General features: G+C 39.7%; 3 protein-coding genes across 4 annotated transcripts in view; 2 read left to right on the forward strand and 1 right to left on the reverse strand.

Annotated features, from left to right (window-relative positions):
- The window catches only part of LOC310958237 (TSC22 domain family protein 2-like), a 163,724-nt gene that overhangs the window by 4,309 nt on the left and 137,273 nt on the right, over window positions 1-22,142 (reverse strand). The gene's annotated exons all lie outside the window — the stretch shown is intronic.
- On the forward strand, window positions 1,150-4,225 carry kcnmb2a (potassium large conductance calcium-activated channel, subfamily M, beta member 2a; the record flags this gene model as incomplete). The annotated part of the gene is made up of 6 exons (XM_083927737.1): window positions 1,150-1,207; window positions 1,730-1,829; window positions 2,248-2,357; window positions 2,532-2,702; window positions 2,956-3,151; window positions 3,941-4,225. Exons 3-6 carry the CDS (start codon window positions 2,299-2,301, stop codon window positions 4,223-4,225), a joined length of 711 nt encoding a protein of 236 aa, XP_083783863.1. The 5' UTR covers window positions 1,150-1,207; window positions 1,730-1,829; window positions 2,248-2,298.
- On the forward strand, window positions 7,656-21,659 carry LOC310958120 (phosphatidylinositol 4,5-bisphosphate 3-kinase catalytic subunit alpha isoform). Its single transcript, XM_083928937.1, has 21 exons — window positions 7,656-7,859; window positions 8,772-9,184; window positions 9,421-9,630; window positions 9,728-9,978; window positions 10,295-10,540; window positions 10,741-10,826; window positions 10,926-11,031; window positions 11,997-12,149; window positions 13,021-13,155; window positions 13,831-13,955; window positions 14,089-14,170; window positions 14,355-14,519; window positions 14,686-14,789; window positions 15,097-15,268; window positions 16,715-16,821; window positions 17,110-17,231; window positions 17,627-17,705; window positions 17,906-18,076; window positions 18,237-18,354; window positions 18,448-18,599; window positions 18,836-21,659. The coding sequence occupies exons 2-21, from the start codon at window positions 8,833-8,835 to the stop codon at window positions 19,104-19,106; spliced, it is 3,207 nt and encodes a 1,068-aa protein (XP_083785063.1). The 5' UTR covers window positions 7,656-7,859; window positions 8,772-8,832; the 3' UTR covers window positions 19,107-21,659.

Genomic DNA, 22,142 nt, shown 5'->3' on the forward strand with positions numbered 1-22,142 from the left:
ACACACACACACACACACACACACACACACACACACACACACACACACACACACACACACACACACACACACACACACACACACATAGATAGATAGATAGATAGATGGGTAGATAGATAGATAGATAGATAGATAGATAGATAGATAGATAGATAGATAGATAGATAGATAGATAGATAGATAGATTGATAGATAGATGGATAGATAGATAGATAGATAGATAGATAGATTTCCAGGTGCTGCTGCTGTTCACACTGGTGATGAAGAGACTCAAGGGCTCTCTGACCCTGGGAGACTCATTCAGTGATTCATCCAATACGTATTGTCTGTATAAGATAACACCGGCTCTTCATGCCATTTTGGTTTATCATTCATTCAGTCATGTTTTTTCGACTCACCATATGGGAGAGAGGCAGCTGTAAGAAATATGACCATGAAGGACACACCCATAAAGAATATACAGTGAGGTCGGCCGATCCTATCAGCCTCTGGCTCAGGATGCGTAGTTCATTAAACTGATAATAGGAAAGTGTGAACACTTAGTTCCTGCTGGGGTAAGCAGTTTCACACTAGTGCATCTCCTCAGACACACAAAGACGGTTTCCTTCCAGTGCTTCATGTGGTGACACTGCAGACTCAGTAGCTTTTTAAAAGAGCCAAGAAATGAAGGACGCAAATACGTACATGTTGGTGACCATCATTCAAAAAATACTTTTCACCCTATGACTACTGTATATTTCAGTTAGGTTTTAACCATTTCACTTGACAAAACTGCAGAAAACAATGTGGGCATACATAGATATCTTACATTTTGAACATTTTTCTTAGTTGTTTTAAAATCATTTCCTTCACTTGAAGCCAACTTGAAGGGCCCTGCTGCAAGGTCAGCCTCTGAGCCGTGAGACTGCCGGTCCCATATATCATTAAGGACAGCGTCACTGTCCACTCCTTATAAGTTATTAGGAAGGAAGTCACCCGCCACTGTAAGTCCAGCCTACATGAGTCACAGCTACAAATTTACTGCTCTCGAAACTCTTTACAAAGTTGGTACAAGGAGTAAGGCGATCTTTCTGAAAGTGTGTGTGTCCACATTTAGCTGAAATCAATACTGTCATGTGTGGAACTTGAAGCACTCAGTGGCAATGGTCAGTGTGCTTTTACGGAGAAGAAAAAATTGGGAAGTTGTAAGACAGACCATAAAACTCATGTAAGTGTGACCCTTCGTTGCAGGCATGCATGCAAAACCCGCGTGGAGCGTTTCGAGGAAACCCATAAAAGTAGATAACATTTATGGTTTCCTTCAGATTCCCTCTGTCACACAGGGGTTGTCTCTCAGCAACATTTCCCCTAAGCAGCTGGGAATGTAGTACAATCAGGAAATTAGTCATCTAACAGGAACTTGTTGGCTTGTTTTCTAACTATTCTGCTTTATTGTACTCTGGAAAGGTTGTTATCCCCCACAAAATGAACACAGCATGCTTATTACACTTACATGTTAGAGGGCTACAGAATGTCCAACAATATCAAATAATCAATTTTGTATTGATTATATTGCATCTGAAGGGGAGTCAATAAGCAATACGATGTGATTGTTTATTATTGATGTGATTGCTTATTGTCCATTCATTGATTTTTTTTTGTTAAAGTTTGATTCATGATGGAGCACATTTTTGATTTATGAGCAGGTGATCCATTTGCATCTGATTCAAGGCGAATTTTCTGCAAATAGGACCAGCAGAGAGCAAGAGGAGGCACATGCGAGGTGTTGTTGTTGTGCCAAGAGATCCAATGACTTTGTGTTGACAGCAGAAGTGTTCAGGGCATAGCAGGTAGGTTTTTCACAAGCGCCTCATCAGCATTAACACCTTTCATCTGTGGCTATCTGTCATCGTGTTTACCCTTTGTGGCGTTTCTTTGTGTTCAAAATGAGATGTTTACCTGGTGGAGACCACTGTATCAGGGGTGCTTCCTGTCCCAACACACAATACTCTGGTAATCAGGAGCTGCTGTTTGCAAGGTTATCAGGCGAGGCACATAGCTGATAATTCTTTTGTACAAAACTGGAACCTATTTACAGAAGTAGTGCGTTTAGCAGCAACCATGCACCAAAGGTACGGCATGACTTGATGTTGTTCGTCTTTGCTTTGTATCCGGTGACATGGAATACTTCCTGTTGCGTTTATGATCCCAGTAATGAAAGTGTCTTAACATGGCAACAAACTGGTAATAATTCACAGGTCTTTTCAGCAATCCTTCCGCTCTGCCTCAGCAAGCAAAGGACGTGGATCATCAGGAAAGATGTTTTTTGTGGCGGGGGCCAAAAATACATCAGGAGCGGGCGGAGGAAATGAAAGGAGGTAACTGGTTCATATCAATTCTAGCTTAGAAATTGACTTAGATTGCATCGGGGGAAAGGGGGCTATCCGTGGCCCAGGGAGAAACTCTTATCATGCATTTAGATTTATGTCATAATATTTGCATGACAGATTAAAAAATATATAATAATGTCTCCTCATTTTCCTCATCTTTAGGTCAATCTACCAGAAATTTCGTGAGGTAGATATACTGGACAAGAAGAAGACAGTGACAGCTCTAAAGCCTGGGGAAGATCGTGCCATTCTCCTGGGATTGGGAATGATCCTCTCTTCAGTCATGATGTATTTTGTCCTGGGTATTACTATATTACGCTCCTATGCAGAAAGGTACAGGCCTGTTGTTTCAATTGTCTTTTTTTACACCCTATAAAGGAGTTAACTGATGTTTTATTCATCCAATGTGCTTGTTGACAAACTGCTTTCAGTGTTCTCTCAACCTGAAAATTGCAAAAATGAATACTTTTTGAAACGAGGTTTCAGGGACGAATTATATCTCAAGTTGATTTCATGCCATGAGATCCCCAAAATGTTTTCTGCCTTTTTTGCATTAAATTGGATCTTCTTTTAAATGTCAACACAGTGTGTGGACAGAGGAGGGTGTGTGTGTTGTACTGAACTCCACGGTCACAGCAGACATGAACTGTTCCTACAACTGTGGGTCAGACTGCTGGAGAGTCTCCAAATACCCCTGTCTGCAGGTCTATGTGAGCGTCAATAACACGGGCCGTGTCAGCCGTTTATCTCACAATGAGGAGACCCAGGACACCAGCTCTGAAGTGAGTACAGTGCCAGAGGGAAAATACTGAGAATTACTGAACCGTTTCAAATGTTGACAACGGCTGTCAGATGTTGGCCTGATTGTAGACTTACTCGGCTCCCAATTCAGAACATAGGATGTCAAGCTGAAAGATGATACATGAATGGTGATGTATTCAATATTGTGAAATTAAAGAAGCCTTGCAGCCATCACCAAAACAAAAGCCGTGACCAACTGACACGGATGGATTACTGAACGGGCCTACCAGGCACAGACCCAGGGCTTAAGCGGTTAGGGGCAAAGAGACGCTAAATAACTAAAAACAAACACAGATTGACAGCAGATGATAAAAAATGACTACAAAGAGACACAAAATAACTACAGAGATTGCAAAAGATGGCAAAAAGAGACACCAAATGACTGAAAAGAGACACAAAATGGTCATCATATTACGCATAATGACTATTAAACAACCCAAAATGACTATAAAGAGTCACAAAAGGACCACACAGACACCTAAAATGACTACAAATAGATGGAGGAGGTAAATAGGAAATGACTAGAAATAGATGTAAAATTACTACATTGAGACCCAAAATGACCTCAAAGAGATACAAAATGTCTAAAAACAGATGCACAACATTAAAAAAGGGACGCCAAATAAACATAGTGAGTTTAAATGGTTTATGTAGACAGGGTGGGGGGTATCTTTCATGTCTGTGCCCAGGGGCCCATTGTCTCATAATCTGTCCATGCCATCTGATTGCCCTCTAGATAACCTCAGTGCCCTTCAACCCTGTCCTTGCAGTGTTTCTACGTGCCCAGGTGCCAGAAAGACAGCGTGGCCATGCACGTCATGATAATGAACATCTCCGAGCGTCTGAAGGTGAACCAGCAGGTCCCCTGTTACTTCGACCCCAGCGAGCAGCAGGAGACCGTTCTCCTGATGCGGCTGTACGACAACAGCGTCGTCTTCCACTCGCTGCTCTGGCCCTCCTGCATGCTCACGGGAGGGGCCCTGATCATCGTGATGGTGAAGCTCACACAGTACCTCTCCAGACTGTGCGAAGAGATAGGAAAGATCAAGAGGTGAAATACGTGCGGCAGCTGTCAAAGCCGAGCATATGGTGGTTTAGTGATGGACATTATGACAAAAGGATTGTTTCACCCAGACGACCTTGCTGTGACCCCTTGGAAACTTTCCACTTCAGCTGAGACATTTGGAACAGCTGACTTTCTCTCTGGATCAAGGATGTGACTGTTTATAAAAGTGCACTGAATGTTTCAAGGTGGAAACTGTCAGACACGCAACTGGCTGTCATGGAGGGGAAGTATGACTGGATTTTGCATGGTGTCAAAGCATTGTAAAAATGTTTCATGGATATTGCTTACAAGAGTTTGTTACGCTTGTAATCTTGAGCATAAGCACGTGCTTGCTATGCCACATATGATACACACGACATGACAGACAGACCAACCTGTATTTAAATCTACGGGAGAAAACGTTGCTGTCTGTCCAAAAATGTCCTCCGTTTGTGGCTGTGAATGTTGAGGAAAAGTTTTGTGAACTTTTTGATTGTTTTCTGAAGCAACAGCACATAAAACAGCAACGGGTGACGGAAAAAGGTCAACAAGGTTTCCCGCGCAGACAGGCAGCCCGCCGGCAGCCGTCACTGGGGCACTGGCGGATCACTCCTGTAGATATTGTTATTTGATATCTACTATCTCAACGACCAAATAACGCGTAGGTCTCTCTCATAATGAAATGTATTTCATGAATGAACATAAGATGTTCATAACCTGACATGATTTTTCAGTTGGTCCTGATGTTGCAAAAACTGTTATGGAAATGTAGCCACAATGAGCTTATAAATGCCTAGTATTTTAAACACTTTGCAAACTCTTTGGCTACGGAGCCCTTAAAGTCTTGAAAGGTGGTCTTTTCGGGACTTTAGGCGCTCTGTATTACTTACAAAACAGAGCTTAATAAAACAAGTAAATGCTGATCTCAGGTTCCATGGTCACAAGTTTACGTTCAGGTTATCCTATAAATAAAAGCAGTAAATAAATGTGCTTTTATTTTGTAATAAAAACCACTGCCACAGCAAATGTAATTTGCTTAGTCATTAGTAGATATGGTTCATTGAGGTCACACAGTACAGTAAAAATAAAACATCCTCTCCCGGGATATTTCTGCACTAGAAAGCACACAGAGAGTGCATGCTTCTGCCAAGGCTACACAGCCTTCTTTCATTTGTCTGATTATTTTGGAGATAGAAAAGGGTTCAAAAAGTTTTCATCTGCATCAAAAAACACATTGGGCCGCTGCTGATTGGCTGATGGTGGCCATGAATAACAAGCACATGCTCGTCCTAGAGTAGGCTATATGGCTGTGTTTGTATAAGGATGGATGTGACAGAATGGAAGTTCAGACCAAAATTTTATTATATTGTATTATGTTGTTGTCAGTGACTTGCTCCTCTGCTCATGCGCCCAACTGAATGCCATTTAAATGATACATCATTTTAAAGTTACTCAGTACAAAGCAAAGAAAACATAACGTCCAATGTGGAAGCAATAAAACACGACATGTGCAATGAAATCAATGAATCTTGGACCTACATCTACTTTTCCTCATTCTACCTTTTTAACATGGGGGCTCCTTCCACGCACATGCTGGTGACAGGCTTGCATGGTTTACAGTGTGACTGTCTGTAGCAACAACGGAGCAATTTGATTTAATTTCAATAATATTTCAGACATGTTAAAAAGAAAACGGAAAAGGTCATAGAGAAAATAATAATATTACACAACTAGAAAGCACTGAGATACACAAATCACAAAAACTTGACTTATTTTCTTTTTTGACATGTCTGAAAACGAGTGGGAAGAAGTATACACTTATTTAATCCCACCCCTCCTCCATAATTCATTGTTAGTAGTTAACAGCTTCCTCTGTAAAAAATATTTATTTATTTTATTTTATTATTCTTTTCAAACCCAATCATATTTTTGACTTAACTCAACAAGCACCTGATAAAATTTGAAATTTAAAATGTATTTCTCATATATTCCTATCATATATATATTCTCATTTTTTGCACATTTTATTTAATTTGATCAAAAATGATAAACTTAATGATATAGTTGAGTATTCAAAATATAAATCCAGAATTTCAAATATAGAAATAATGAATAACAAAAAATATAACAAATAATAATTCAATAAAATAGAGTGAAAAATGGGAAATTAAGAAGAATAAATAACAATCTAAATAAATAAATTAACAATAAATAAACAATGATAATCACACCCCTTCCTCCCTCTACCCTGTGAGAAGAATTAACGAAGACTGGCTAACGTTAAATACTGTTGTAAAATTAACTGATTAGTCAAAATTAGTCGTTAACCTTTGTGATTCATCACTTGACATGGCGCAGGCTGATCACTTGACACAACCCGACTGCTGGAATTATTTTTTGTTGCTGCGACTACGATCTTAAGACACTAGGTGGCGATGTTCTGCTCATTCTCCATATACAACCTTTAAGTCGCAATACATAAATAAAACCATAAATAACTAAACCCAGATATAAATAAATAAATAAATTAATATATTAATGCTGAAACAAATGAATTATTAAATAAATGCATGAATACAATAGGACCTCCTATCTCATTGACATATGGACACAGAAATACATAAATGAATAAATGAACAAGTGAACAGGTGAACAAAAAATGTAGAAATAAATGTAAAGCATTCATGTATTATACATATATTTATTAATGTATCTATGCATTTATTTATTATTTTATTTAATAATTAATGTAGTCATGCATTTATTTATTCATCCAATTATTTATGCATTTATGTATTTATTCTTTTATTTATGCATTTATTTATAAGATTTTATTTATTAACACATTTATTCATGAATTTATTTATTTCCGCATTCATTTATTTATTCCTGCATTTATGGATTCATTCTTTTATTTATTTATCCCTGTATTTATTTCTGCATTTATAAATTAATTCTTTTATTTATGCATTTATTTATTATTTTATTTATTAATACATTTATTAATGTATTTATTCATTTATTTCAGCACCTATTTTTTCATTTACTTATTTCTGCATTTATATATTCCTGTATTTATTACACATTTCTTTATGCATTTATAAATTAATTCTTTCATTTATGCATTTATTTATTATTTTACTTATTAATACATTTATAAATGTATTATTTATTTATTGCAGCATCTATTTTTTCATGTATTTAGTTCTGTATCCCTGTATTTATGTTTAGATTGATTGATGCATTCATGTATTTCTTTATTGAGACTTAAATCATGTTTAGTCCTCCATACTTTCTCTCGACTCTGTGCTGCTGGAGGGCGGTCCATGATGAGGATGAGCCTGCTAACAGCCTTCGAACAGGCTAGCTGCGTGGAGCTAACGTGCTGCCAAAACTGCAGTTTATTTTCGAGACAGCACGATGAAGAACACCATGAAGTATTACAGACTTATTCCACTACTACAGCATATTGACAACATCACTGGGAGCTAGGGGCAGTCTTTTTCTCTGTCCCCGACCCCTCAGTGTCATTGTTTGGATGGACTAACCCGCTGCTCGAGACTTCCCGAGCGGGCAGGGACGGGATTTACTCCGCTAGCCGCAGACTAGCATCGGCGGCTAACCGGTTAGCTTATCTGACACAGGTAGCTTTATATATTTGTTTGTTTTGTTGTGTGTTCGCTTTTAACAGCTACCTAGTTACGTACTAGACAAATCCCATTTACTCTCAGGATAACATTATATTGATTATTATTTCATATTGTAACGTTTAGATGACATTGATGTGCTTAGTGAACTTGGCTATCATGGTTAGCTTAGCTAGCAAGGAAACAACACCAAGCAGCAGCAGCAAAACACAAACTAGTCGAGGTGACTGTCAAAGCTATACAAGCTGTAACTCCGCAGTGTTAGCCATACGTAACTAACATGTGGGTAATGCTTGTTAGCTAACATGTTTGTTTACATGATTTTTCAGTACTTTTATTTGACATAATTGCACATTTATTAAGTCCCTGGTTCCCCTTTTTGAGTTAGCATGAGTTATTTTAAAACCAACACACTGAAGCGAAAGTTTTCTGATGTGACGAAAAGTTTTGTTATAGTAAGGTTACTTGCTAACCTTATAATGCTTGAGAAAACACATATATACTGTATAACATTATTATATATGTGTTGCTACCACTCCTGTCAAACTGAGCAAAGTCACTTTACATAATGGCTATATGCAAAAAAAGTCAGCTGAAAAACACTTAGACAATTTCCAGTGTTATTTATTCTTTGCTTGCTCATTTTGCTTATTTTAGCACGTTGTGACTGTGTCTGTAAAAGGTGCTATATCAAATAAACAGCATTATAAACTTATTATTATAACATATTTTTGAAACCCATGTTAAACAGGAGTACCTTCAGGATTGTGTGTATTAACATTTTCATATGCTGTCAGTCACTATGCAACTCAAGCATCGTTGAAGTCAAATATTGGCCACAAGCGTTGTTTACATTCTGCACAGGTCAGTGGTTCTTATATAATACTGTTTCCTTCTCTCTCACGGTAGGTTGGCGTCTCTCTGCTGATAATTACCAGGCTCTGAAAATAGCAAATTTGTTGGCACGACCATGCCTCCAAGGCCCTCCTCGGGAGAACTATGGGGGATGCACTTGATGCCCCCCAGCATCCTGGTGGACTGCCTTCTGCCAAATGGCATGATTCTCACGTTGGAGTGCCTCCGGGAGGCCACACTTATCACAGTCAAGCATGAGCTTTTCAAAGAGGCCAGAAAGTACCCTCTTTACCATCTGCTGCAGGAGGAAAGCTCCTACATCTTTGTCAGTGTCACCCAGGAGGCAGAGCGGGAGGAGTTTTACGATGAGACCAGGAGGTTGTGCGATCTTAGGCTTTTCCAAGCCTTCCTCAAAGTCATTGAGCCAGTAGGCAACAGAGAAGAGAAAATCCTCAACAGAGAGATAGGTACGGTTCTTGACTTATTATACAGGTACAAAACAACCTACTGTACTCTTACAGTAATGTATTATAAAAACCCTTGGCCTTCACAATGTCATTACCCACTGTGAGGAGGATTAAAATAATACTGTTGGCTTTAACTGGTCACAAAAAATGCGTTATGTGTTGCACTGTATAATTCCAAGGCTCATATTCCAATGTAAAATGTAATAAAATAAATGAAGCACTTGTTTTTCCTTTAGGTTTTGCTATTGGGATGCCAATATGTGAGTTTGATTTGGTGAAAGACTCAGAAGTGCAGGACTTCAGAAGGAACATTTTAAATGTTTGCAAAGAGGCTGTGGACCTCAGAGACAGTAATGGACCCCACAGCAGAGCTTTGTACGTATATCCTCCCAATGTAGAATCCTGTGCAGAACTTCCCAGGCACATCTATAACAAGCTAGATAAAGGTAAGACATTGCACTCTGGAATATTATGCAAAGTATAATATATAAGAGCATAGTTCCTCAATTTAATCGATTTTATCGTTTATGCTCTTTCCCTCAGGTCAAATCATTGTGGTCATATGGGTTATTGTGTCACCCAGCAATGACAAGCAGAAGTATACCCTGAAGATCAACCATGACTATGTGCCAGAGCAGGTGATTGCTGAAGCCATCCGTAAGAAGACGCGTAGCATGCTGCTCTCCCAGGAGCAGTTAAAGATGTGTGTGCAGGAGTATCAGGGGAAGTACATCCTCAAAGTCTGCGGCTGTGATGAGTACTTACTGGAGAAATACCCTCTGAGTCAGTATAAGGTAATCTAATTTAATCTTAAGAGTGCTGCATCTGATGCTATTGTACTTAGAGGGGGGGATCGACTTCACATCAAATTATCATCCTATTCAGATGTGTTTGGCATTTATGAAATGAAATCTATGAGAACATGTGCTGCCTGTAAAATGTGCTGATCAAGATTAGACTGTACACATCACTTTATATAAGGACTCAATGTTTCAGAATTACTGCTAAGTTGTGCTTGTAACATCCATACATAAACCCAGAAATTGTATGAATAGCTTCAAAATGTTACGATCGTGGCTACTTCAAAATGTCACTTTGTGCCCTCGACAGTATGTGCGCAGCTGCATCATGCTGGGACGGATGCCCAACTTGATGCTAATGGCAAAAGACAGCTTGTATTCCCAGCTGCCCATAGACAACTTCACCATGCCGTCGTATGCAAGACGAATATCCACAGCAACGCCCTACATGAATGGGGAAACAGCCACCAAGTCTCTCTGGACTATTAACGGAACGCTGAGGATCAGGATTCTGTGCGCCACGTACGTCAATGTCAACATCAGGGACATTGACAAGGTACACCGATGTGATGCCATGAAAACATCATTGTATTTTATACATAGATAGTTTTTTTTCTCTGAGGTGACAAAAACAAATTCTGACTGTAATCTCACATCTCCAGTACCTATTCGTTATTAGAAGATGGTGCACATTGTTGTCAAATTTATCACTCCATGGATGAGTATACAAAACTTTTGTTCTTGTGACCGCTCTAGATCTACGTCAGGACTGGGATATACCATGGTGGAGAGCAGTTGTGTGACAATGTCAACACCCAGCGTGTGCCCTGCTCTAACCCCAGGTAGTACACACTGAAGCCTTCTGTAATCTGGGATTCCATTCAGCTTTGCGAGAGTAATGTGATTGATTATGTTAATGCTGCCTTCTGTGTTTATTACAGGTGGAACGAGTGGCTCAACTACGACATGTACATTCCAGACATCCCCCGTGCTGCCCGACTCTGCCTCTCCATCTGCTCTGTGAAGGGAAGGAAGGGAGCTAAAGAGGTTAGCAGTGAAATCATGAATACGATTTCAGCTTTGATGTTTGCAGTTTTAATACTACAGCAAACACCTCTTGAGCAGCTACTATTGTATCAGTATATTAAAAGAGTAACTGGTTTATCTGCTTGCATTGCAGCCAAACAAACTAGTGTTGTTTTTTAATAATGAAGTCAATCAGCAATTGGCCTTTTTCCATCATGCCAAGAACAGCTGTGATCTGAGCTGATGATACGCACGGTACAAGTGGTTTTCCATAACAGCAAGGCAGAGTGAAAGGAGTTGGTTACTTAGCTGAATCCTTACAGATATGCAGCCTGTAATCAACAGCTTTTTGTCTAACAGCTCATTCTGCTTGCTGATTTATTACTTTCTGCAATAGATAAAACTAATCTGCTGTCTAAAAATACCAAAAATGTCATGTTTTGTAGACACATTTTTTAAATTTTTCATTAGAGACAAATAAACTGCATTTCCTGTGTCTGCTTCACAATAAAAGCACCTCAGAGTTTCACCAGTTGAACGGTTCTTATGTGAGGCAACAGGGGTAGGACATGTTGGCTTTGCATTAGCAGTAACTTAATACAGCTCTGACACAGCAGTGGAATAGTAAACAGTGAGGCTGAAAACAAGGAGAAAATGCAACAATGAAAACAACCATATAGAGAGTTAATTACAGAATGTAAATACTTAGAATGGCTATTGTTAAAAAAAGACCATAAATATAATCAGAACCCGGGTTTGATTTCATGAAAAGATTATAATTTAAAATGAGCTGTTCAAATTTCTATTCAAATCTGTTCTTGTTTGATTCTTATTTGAATCAAAGCAGTTAACAAAGTTGGCTAATGTAGGTATGGGAAATAAACAACCTCCCTGTGTTCTGCACCGTACCTGCGTGTTTCATAGCCCCGAGCTGTTGCCTCGCTAATCATTTTCATATGCATCATCTAACTGGTATTTTCCTGTAGGAGCACTGTCCTCTTGCCTGGGGCAACATCAACCTGTTTGACTACACCCACACACTAGTAGCAGGGAAGATGGCTCTGAACCTATGGCCTGTCCCACATGGCCTGGAAGACCTGCTCAACCCCATCGGTGTCACAGGCTCTAACCCCAACAAGGTGAGCTGCAAATGTCAACATTATGAGCCTTAATGCTCACTCACTATTTGTGCTTCCAGTAGTGCTGCATCTTTTTTTTTTTTACAGAGCAAATAGTTGTTTAAATGGACAGATGTAAAATATTGGTGAATGGTTCGACATTGCTCTTTTCTGTTCATCCATGGAAGTTTTTTTTTGTCACTTGAAAGTGGATTCTGCGATTCTGCAGAAAGATCATTGATATTTAAATTCAGCGCCCAAACAAATGTTCCTTTAGAACGGTAGCATGTGCCAGATTTACTGCCCCTCTCTCTCCCACTGCCTTTCTCTTTATACTTCCATCGCCTTTCCCCTCTTCTGTGCACAAGTACCAATGGGATATTGTTGTTCGGCTTGGCCCACTTAGTTTGTTGCCCATTTACAGAGCTGTGAACGAACACTAATGTTTTTTTTCAGCAGGCACACAGAATGTACAGCTAGCACACTGTGAGGAGATATTTGCTGAATTCGACAAAAAGTGTACAAACAAAATGCAAAACCGTATTTGCCAAAATGATTATAATATAATTTAAAGTACACAGGTTGTCAAAGATGGATCTACTTGTACCATAAATCTTGAAACACTAAGACGATAAAATAACATGGCACAAAACATAATCTTTTCAAAGCTTTTAAATATGTATTATGCTTATGTCTGTGACTGACTTCTAAGCCTCATGACCCAGTTTTAATCGGGCTGCTGACGACCTTTAGAGTTTCAGAGCTGGATTTAAGCCGCCTCGATTTAAGCAAACAAGCCTATTATCCCACTTAATAAAATACTCATTGACACAGACACCTTTCTTTGATTACAGTAAACAACTTTCTCTTCCACCACTTTCTGAACCTGCAGGAAACCCCTTGTCTGGAGCTGGAGTTTGATCATTTCAGTTGCCCTGTCAAGTACCCTGATATGACCATCATTGAGGACCACGCAAACTGGAATATATCCAGAGAGCTCGGCCTCAGTTACTGCCACACCGGTTTGGTAAGATAACGAGCATTTGACTTTTTTATCATGTATTTTGTCACACTTATTAGATTCCTCGTTAGATCTGATTTCCATTCTGAGTAGAGATGCACCGATCCGATACTCGGATTGGATATCGGCTCCGATATTGACTAATTGGCTGGATCAGATATCGGATGAATGAGACCGAACCAGTCATTTCTTTTTTTATTAATATCATACACAGCAATACAGTTACAGCGAGATCACTTCAATTCTATGTTTGCAACACTGGTTAGGGTTTTAAATTACAATTTAAAATATCTGTTCGCAGTGCAATTTACATGGAAGTGTATTTATTTTTGCTGCTAATGAACACTATAAATAATATTAAGTACATTTATATCTGTGTTAATTTGTTACCAAGGCTAAATGTTTGTGTCAAGCCTGATGCCCTCTCTCACATGGCAAGGTATACGGTTCATTCATTCAACAGTAGTATCGGATATCGGCCAACACGCTCAGCCCAGGTATCGGTATTGGATTGGATTGGATCGGAGAAAACTGTATTGGTGCATCTCTAATTCTGAGCAGCCGTCACATTGTTATTCACTCACACCACAGACAGTAACTTAATATCACCTTCATGTGACACAATACACTGCTGACATTGTTCAGTTTATTTTATTAGACGTGTGTTTTATGGTGTCATAGAGTAACAGACTGGCGCGTGACAACCCCCTGACCGACAGCGACAATGAGCAGCTACGCCAGGTGTGCAACAGAGACCCGCTGTCTGAAATCACTGAGCAGGAGAAAGACTTCGTATGGAGGCACAGGTAATGTGTGTGCGGCTGTATGCCTTTATATGAGGCTTCTCAGGGGTCGTTGATGGGGGTCATTGTTTACTTGTGGGGCTGGTCTAGATGCCATTAAAGTTCTCATTTATTCTCTCACCATACTTATTTTTAGACAAGACTGCGTCAACATGCCAGAGATCCTTCCCAAGATCCTCCTGGCTGTGAAATGGAACTCCAGAGATGAAATTGCACAGGTAAGCGCAGGTCTCTACTGCTGACGCACCTTTATTTTGAAGGACATCATGCGGGGAAATAGATGTATGCTAACTTAATGCAACTCTGCTGATATTTACACAGATAGCATGTATGCATACGTTGTCGGGTTGTTTAAAATATCTATCTGAAGTCAGTGTTTGTTTTGTTAAAATCTTATTTCAGATGTATTGCCTCCTGAAGGACTGGCCTGCCATCAAGCCGGAGCAAGCCATGGAGTTGCTGGATTGCAACTTCCCTGATCCTATGATCAGAGATTTTGCCGTTAAGTGCCTTGAGAAATACCTAACTGATGACAAACTCTCACAGTACCTCATTCAACTGGTTCAGGTGTGTTGCATTCTCATCTCGCCTTCAATAGACTTTCAGTAAATACTGTGATTTTTTTTCCCAGAATGCCATGTTATTCTGATAAGAAGGTTTTGTTTCTTTTCCTGTAGTTATGTTTTTAAGGCAAATAATGTACATTATGGTATTTCCACGTTTCGGTTCCCAGGTTCTTAAGTATGAGCAGTACCTTGACAACCCACTTGCACGCTTCCTGCTGAAAAAGGCATTAACCAATCAGAGGATAGGACATTTTTTCTTCTGGCATTTAAAGTGAGTGTTTTTTTAAAAAGTTCCTCTTTCAAGAATTTAGAGCTGTTTGTATGCAACTGTCACTTGAAAGGTTAAAGTGATGCTTGAATGACACTTGACTGTCTGGTCTCTAATCACTTTGAATTCAAGAAAGTTCTGGGAAAGCAGCTGATGAAAGTCAGTGTTTTGGTATTCTCTGTCTGTGTGTGTGTTTGTGTGTCTGTCTGTGTGTCTGTCTGTGGGTGTGTCTGTGTCTGTGTGTGACACATTTCCCAATAAGGCATAAACAACCTCTATCTTTTTTCTTTTCTTGCCTACACGTGTGTAGGTCGGAGATGCACAACAAGACAGTGAGCCAGCGGTTTGGCCTGCTGCTGGAGTCGTACTGCCGAGCCTGTGGCATGTATCTGAAGCATCTGAGCAGACAGGTGGAGGCCATGGAGAAACTCATCAATCTCACTGACCTCCTCAAACAGGAGAAGAAAGATGAGGCACAGAAGGTAATCTGAGAGCCAGCGGCTGTTAATTGTAATCCACTGAAGGGTCGAGTTTAATCTTGATCTTAATCTTGACAACATGTGGACTAATCAGGTCACAGAGATTCCACAATACAGGAGAGTGGCCGAGTTTGGGCTGTTGCGTTTTTACTTTTAGCTAAATATATTTTAACCACACATTTCTTGAAATAACTGAGGAATAGTCATAGATTAATACAGAATATTCTCAAATAAAAGATGGTACTTTAATAAAGGTTGGCTCCAAGAAAGGCTACTATGACCTGTGATAATATAGTATAATCTAGATTTCCACATAATAATAATTATTATTTCCATCAGTATCAGTATAACTCGAGTTTCCTGTTTTTACAAAAAATGCTGTTCTGTTTAATTCTGTTCGACTGTATGTTGCTGAGCTTTCTTGATGTTCATCTGCTATTAATGAAGGTCAACACTAGTAGATTTTGTGGGAAGTGAGAAGCAGAAGTAGCAAATGAATGCGGATCAGAACACAGATATGCTCCTTATTAGAATATAAGGTTAAATAGAAAAAAAAGACCCATGTCCTATAACTGCTCAAATGAATGCCTTGACTTAAAAAATGGACACGTAATTTGAATGGGCACTATTTAAGAATTAACAGTATACAAATAATTTGCTGACACAATTCAAACAGTAATCCAAAACGGATTTTTAACTGTGTCAGCTCACTCACAAGTAACGTTAAAGTAATCTTGAAGATTTTCATTCAAGATCACAATGGTGATGAGCCTATGCTCCTTTGCATTTACAGTACTGCAAACTGGGTGCTTGGGAAAATCCACAAGCACACAGTTAATTTCCTCACGCTGCAGTGGTTGGTCTGCCTTAGAAGGTAGGCGGAGCTGACACAACAGACTTGTTCTTCAACTCACTTCCATGTGAAGCAGTGTTTTTTTCCAGTGTCTTCGAGTGTTGTGAGTAAACAGATACTATGACTAAATAAACAAATAAAAGGGCGACAAAGGCAACAACGTTTGGACCTCTGGGGAGTGACTTCCAAAAACAGACCCGCAATTACTAGTTATCGTCATAGGTGATGCCAAAGAGAACGAAAGTTAGATCTTTGAGATTGTAACTTTAAGTTAAACACATAAGCACTGTCTACCAAAAGGTTATTGCCACAAGCTAAAGTGTCTGTCAAACTGGGGATGGTGTCTAAGTCAATGTCTACTAACTATAAAATTGATCTAATATTTACCTACGGCATGATTAAATCAGTAATAATAGCCCTTATACATGATGAAATGACCAGCGCCCTGTCAAACAGCTTAAGGACAAAACTATTTTATTCAGGAAAAGCAGGAGCAAGCAGACTGTTGCTACTGTGCATTAAGCTTGCAAAGTGGCTCGCCGGCTGTCTAAAACTAGTGTTTGATTAACTCATACTTTGGTTTCTGTCCCTTTAAGGTTCAAATGAAGTTCCTGGTGGAGCAGATGAGAAGGCCTGATTACATGGACGCCCTGCAGAGCTTTACCTCCCCACTGAATCCAGCACATCAGCTGGGAAACCTCCGGTACATCAGTACTCTCTCATCTTACTCTCTCCTCTGAAACGGCTGGCATTTAATACTTATTTGGTTTGCAGCTGTTGCTTTTGCCTTTTCCTCTTCAAGGCTTAAAGTATTATTATATAATTAAATGTCAGGTGTTTTTTTGTGTGTGGATAAAGTATATTTAGGTAATTTTACAGTAAACTCAGTCCACATCACTCTGTTGGGGTGAAATCATGTATATATTGTTTAGAGTCAGGACTTGTGAGCACAGGCACATTTTCTCTTTAAACATATTATCGTCTGTTTCAGTCTGGAGGAATGCAGGATGATGTCATCAGCCAAGCGACCTCTATGGCTTAACTGGGAAAACCCAGATATGATGTCAGAGCTGCTCTTTCAGAACAATGAAATCATCTTCAAAAACGGAGATGGTGAGTTTTGTTTCTCTTTTTACCCCCTTGTATCTCGCTTGCTGCCTCTATCTCTATTTGCCCATCTATACCTCTGTATAGACACGCACGCAGACACACACACACACACACACACACATGCAGACATGAAAAATCATCCTAAGCCTGTAGGGTATATCATGGCAACACAAACACAACCTCATCCATGTTCTTTACACAGAATTCAGAAAGAACAAGTCACATTATTGGAATCACACTTAAGCGCAGCTGCTTGAGCATTTTGCTGCACCATCTGTGATGAAACTGACGTTGACACCTCTGCTCCATAATGCATCATGGAGATGATCAAAGAGCAGTTAAGCAGCTAAAACTCACCTTACTGTCATCCACCTCCTTGTCTCTCTCTGCCTCTGCAGATCTGAGGCAGGACATGCTGACGCTGCAGATCATTAGGATAATGGAGAACATCTGGCAGAACCAAGGCCTTGATCTCAGGTAGGCTCCTCACTTCACCATGACAGCAAGGATGCAGGTGCACATTAACGCGCGCTGGATACTTTCATGTTCTGCCTTCCATACCTGAATACAGATTAGTGGACCCTTACAAGCCACCTCAAGTCATTTAAAATGAAGTCCCTCACTGCTGCCCTAATTATTTCTGCCTCTCTTCATGTTTCTTGTCCTTCCTCTCCCAGGATGCTGCCATATGGTTGTCTGTCGATCGGTGACTGCGTGGGTTTGATTGAGGTGGTGAGGAACTCTCACACGATCATGCAGATCCAGTGTAAAGGAGGCCTAAAGGGGGCACTGCAGTTCAACAGCCACACACTGCATCAGTGGCTCAAGGATAAGAACAAGGGAGAGATGTGAGTGGCAAAAACAGGGGTTTATACAGATTTTATAGTCTTCTGTTCAGTATGGAGGCAGTGTTGGTGATAACATAAAGACTAATACGAAGCCTTGGTGTCTAAAAAACCCACAATCATTTCTGACACTAAAGTATTTTCCATTTGTTTGATTTCTTAGGTATGACCAGGCTATAGATCTGTTCACGCGGTCTTGTGCAGGCTACTGTGTAGCCACATTTATCCTGGGCATAGGGGACAGACATAATAGCAACATTATGGTCAAAGATGATGGACAGGTATACATTACATTTTGATATCCTTTCTATGTTGCATATGTATATTTTCAGTTTCTCTCTCAAATAATCTTTTAATTTCTTATGTTTTCACAGCTGTTCCACATAGACTTTGGCCATTTCCTTGACCACAAAAAGAAGAAGTTTGGGTACAAGAGAGAACGGGTGCCCTTTGTGCTCACACAGGACTTCTTGATCGTCATTAGCAAAGGAACTCAGGAATGCACCAAAACGAGGGAGTTTGAAAGGTAACACCCGCAATGGACATGAGTTTGTTATTCTGGGACGAAAGAAAAATGATCAGTGACTTATGAAACACATCAAAGTCAAATTAAAATGGGAGATTGCGCTTTTAACTTTTCCACTTTATGTAGCAGATGTGTAGAATATCCTGCACTTTTCTTTGTCTCAACTTTTCTTTTTCGTTTATTTCGTCTCTCCCCTTTTTACATGCTTGTCCTTCTCCCCCGTCCACCCCACTCAGGTTCCAGGAGATGTGTTACAAGGCCTACCTGGCAATCCGGCAGCATGCCAACCTCTTCATCAACCTCTTCTCCATGATGCTGGGCTCAGGGATGCCCGAGCTGCAGTCATTTGACGACATCGCTTACATCAGAAAGACCCTGGCCTTGGACAAGACTGAGCAGGAGGCCCTGGACTACTTCATGAAGCAGATGAATGACGCCCACCACGGCGGCTGGACTACCAAGATGGACTGGATCTTCCACACAATCCGCCAGCATGCCATGAACTGAAATGTGGCAACAACAGCACACTAAGAACCAAAAGTATAGTGAGAAACGAGCAAGGTATTTTCCCAAACACTAAGGCCTGGTTAATACTTCTGTCAGCATGTGACTCTGAAACATTACCTGTCAGCGCACCACAAAACAAGAGTATCCAGAAGGGCCTATTTCAGGGTCAAAATGCCTAAATGCTCCTGTCTCTACAGGTTTCTGAATTTCTTCTCCCTGCACTAGGAACTTCAGAAGGCAGGGTTGAGTTATATTTCATCAATCTTCTGCATTGGAGAGTGTAATGGACCTCGACAACATTGGCCTTCATGTGAACAAACTATGGGCAGATTTTTATCTTATTTTTTTTTATTCCTTTCATTACTTCTTCAACCATCAGCATTAAGAAAGGAACATCATGAAGTGGTGTACCATGAGCACAGCCGGCTTTTTCTAATGATGAACTGACAGAGTGTAAATGCTTTATTTCCCCTTCCTACTTTTGAACTGATGAAGACGGAGGAGATATCTGCGCACACAGCAAGGCCAGCTGAGACAGAATGAAAGAGACAAAGAGACGCCTGGCCCGTTAAATCACGATTACCCCTTACAATCATAAACAACAATCACAAACACTCTCACTACAGGACTGATGGAGGATGTGTTGTTCAACACGTAGCTAGCATTTAACACTTTTGGAGAAACTGAAATAACAACTTATTTGTAGCCAACAGATGACGTGTCCTCAGTTTAGACATCATAACAAATAACTGACTTTGTACAGCATTATATCCATAGACTTGTATGCATTCGGTGCACATATTCCTTTTTGAGTCTATTTTCTACTGAGCCAAAGTACTAGATGTGTAACCCCGCCACTACTCACCAGTCTTATTGTTAAAAAAGTCACTACTATTCCAAGTCTCTTGTGTGTACTCATAGCTGATCTCAGCACTATTTGTTTTGTTTGTCTATCAGTATTATTTTGTGTCCGTTGTCGAGGCACAAATGTCCTCGCATTCAACACACGCAATCAGAACACAGACTGACCGGAGGACACCTTTCTGACAGTCAGCTGTAAATGAATTATTCTCTGTTATTCAGCTGATGATTGCAAGAAACGAAGGGGGGAAAAGGATGTGCAGTGTTCTATTTGTATGCTGTGCTGTTACTCTATGCAAGTCATGATCCTAATATGTACTGTAAACTGAAAAAGAAAAGAAAAAAAGTTAATGTCACATAAGACAGAGAGAGAAATGCATCTCGCCCCACATGCTCACACAGATGTGTGTGTGTCAGCGGACTAAGAACAGACAGTACACGGAAGAAGAAAAAAAAAAATGCTGCACTGCAACAGATTTGTCTACTTCTTCCCAACAAAAAGAACTGTGAGAAACGCCTTTGGACCCTGCCTTTTGCTTCTCCTTACCAGGTTTATATTTGGAGCTTCAATCTAAGCCGTTTGTAAAATGTTTGATCTGTTGAGTTTCGCTCCTGTCCTCTTGTTCTCGATCACACCTTTGACAGAGAGAAAGACTCTCTCCTCACATTTGCCATATGGTCCCAGATCGTGACATCCAGGTAAAGAAAAGTAACCGAAGTGAATTTCCTTTCAACCTTCCAAGTGTCTTCTTTCCTCCTCTGTCCTATGATTGTCACCCTTATGTGTGGAAGAATAGTCTTTTGCAGGTTTTTGCTCACTGCACAGACACATACGTAAGAGGTCAGTAAATGTTCCAGCTTTACCAAATGATACACAGCAGGGCGGTTTCCTGGTCACTCAAGTCTGTCTGAAAGTCCAATTTTTGTTTTCTGTACATGGGTAAGGACTTAAAAATGCTCAGGAAACCGATCCTACTGTGATGCATGTGTTTCTGTACAGGCTACAGAGCAGTGGGCCGGACCCAAACTGAGAAAACTAGACCCCATATACTTTATGGATGAACTCTCTGAAATTATGCTATTTGTCTTTGTACTTATGTTTTCTGTTTCTCACACTGCATTATGCATGAGGTCCTCTAATATCTACTTCTTTTTTTTTTTTGTTTGACCTGATGTTGTTTACTTGAATTTCATGTATAGAAATGACCTTGTTACTTGTGTGAGGTACAACAAAGTCACAATGAAGATAACAGATACAGATAACTGCTACTACATGTGCAAATGCTTTCCTTGAATAACTACAGAGGTAATATATTTTTGTATTTTTAAATGTAAGCAAACTCATATATGTTAACTGTTAACCAAACAAAAAAACAAAAAAAAAGGAAACATGCACAATGTGCACCATCCTCATACAAAACCCAGTAGACAGCTTCTAGTTGTTGAAACGATATGAATGACAGAGCAGAGGTGGATTGTTGAATGAAGGACAAGGATTGATGCTGTTGTCGGAGTACGATCTTCACGTCAAGTGCAGATCTCTTGGTGGAAGTCTGTAAGCACAATAAGGAGGAAGAAGCTACCCTGCATGTTTTAAAAAGAACCAGACTCATATGTTAGTTATATATCCATCTGTGTATATATATCATTAAAGCTCTTAAGATACTTGTTTCAGTCATCCTCATATGACCATGTCTGATAAAGAAACTGTATGCATTCATTTATTGTACTGTTGAATAAAAACATTTCTCCATATCTAAATAGATCAGGAGGCATTTTCATTGCATTTCTTGTTTTACAGCTGATCAAAATGCGTAGAATTTACAAGGCACTTTTGCATTTGTGATAACAGTTGATCTTTAAATTGAAATCTTCTGTTTCCATAGAATACAAGACACAGGGCTCGACTGGAAACCGACTGGTATGTATAAACTTTTAAGAGTTGTCCTAAACTTTGTCTTATGGGTCTTTTTCTTTTAGTAAAAAGTGGGACTAAGAATCTAAAAGTAACATTCAACAAAGTCTGATTGTTGTTGTAAACCCCATAATTCAGCACAATATCAGCTTGTCAAGCCTCCTATCGTTTATTGCATCCAACATTATGTATGCTCATAGATGGTATAAAAGATAAAAGATAGCTTGGTCTGAACAGCGAAGCCAAGGTGCCTTGAACCT

This window comes from Echiichthys vipera (assembly GCF_963691815.1).
Source record: "Echiichthys vipera genome assembly, chromosome: 15".
Classification (NCBI taxonomy): domain Eukaryota; kingdom Metazoa; phylum Chordata; class Actinopteri; order Perciformes; family Trachinidae; genus Echiichthys; species Echiichthys vipera.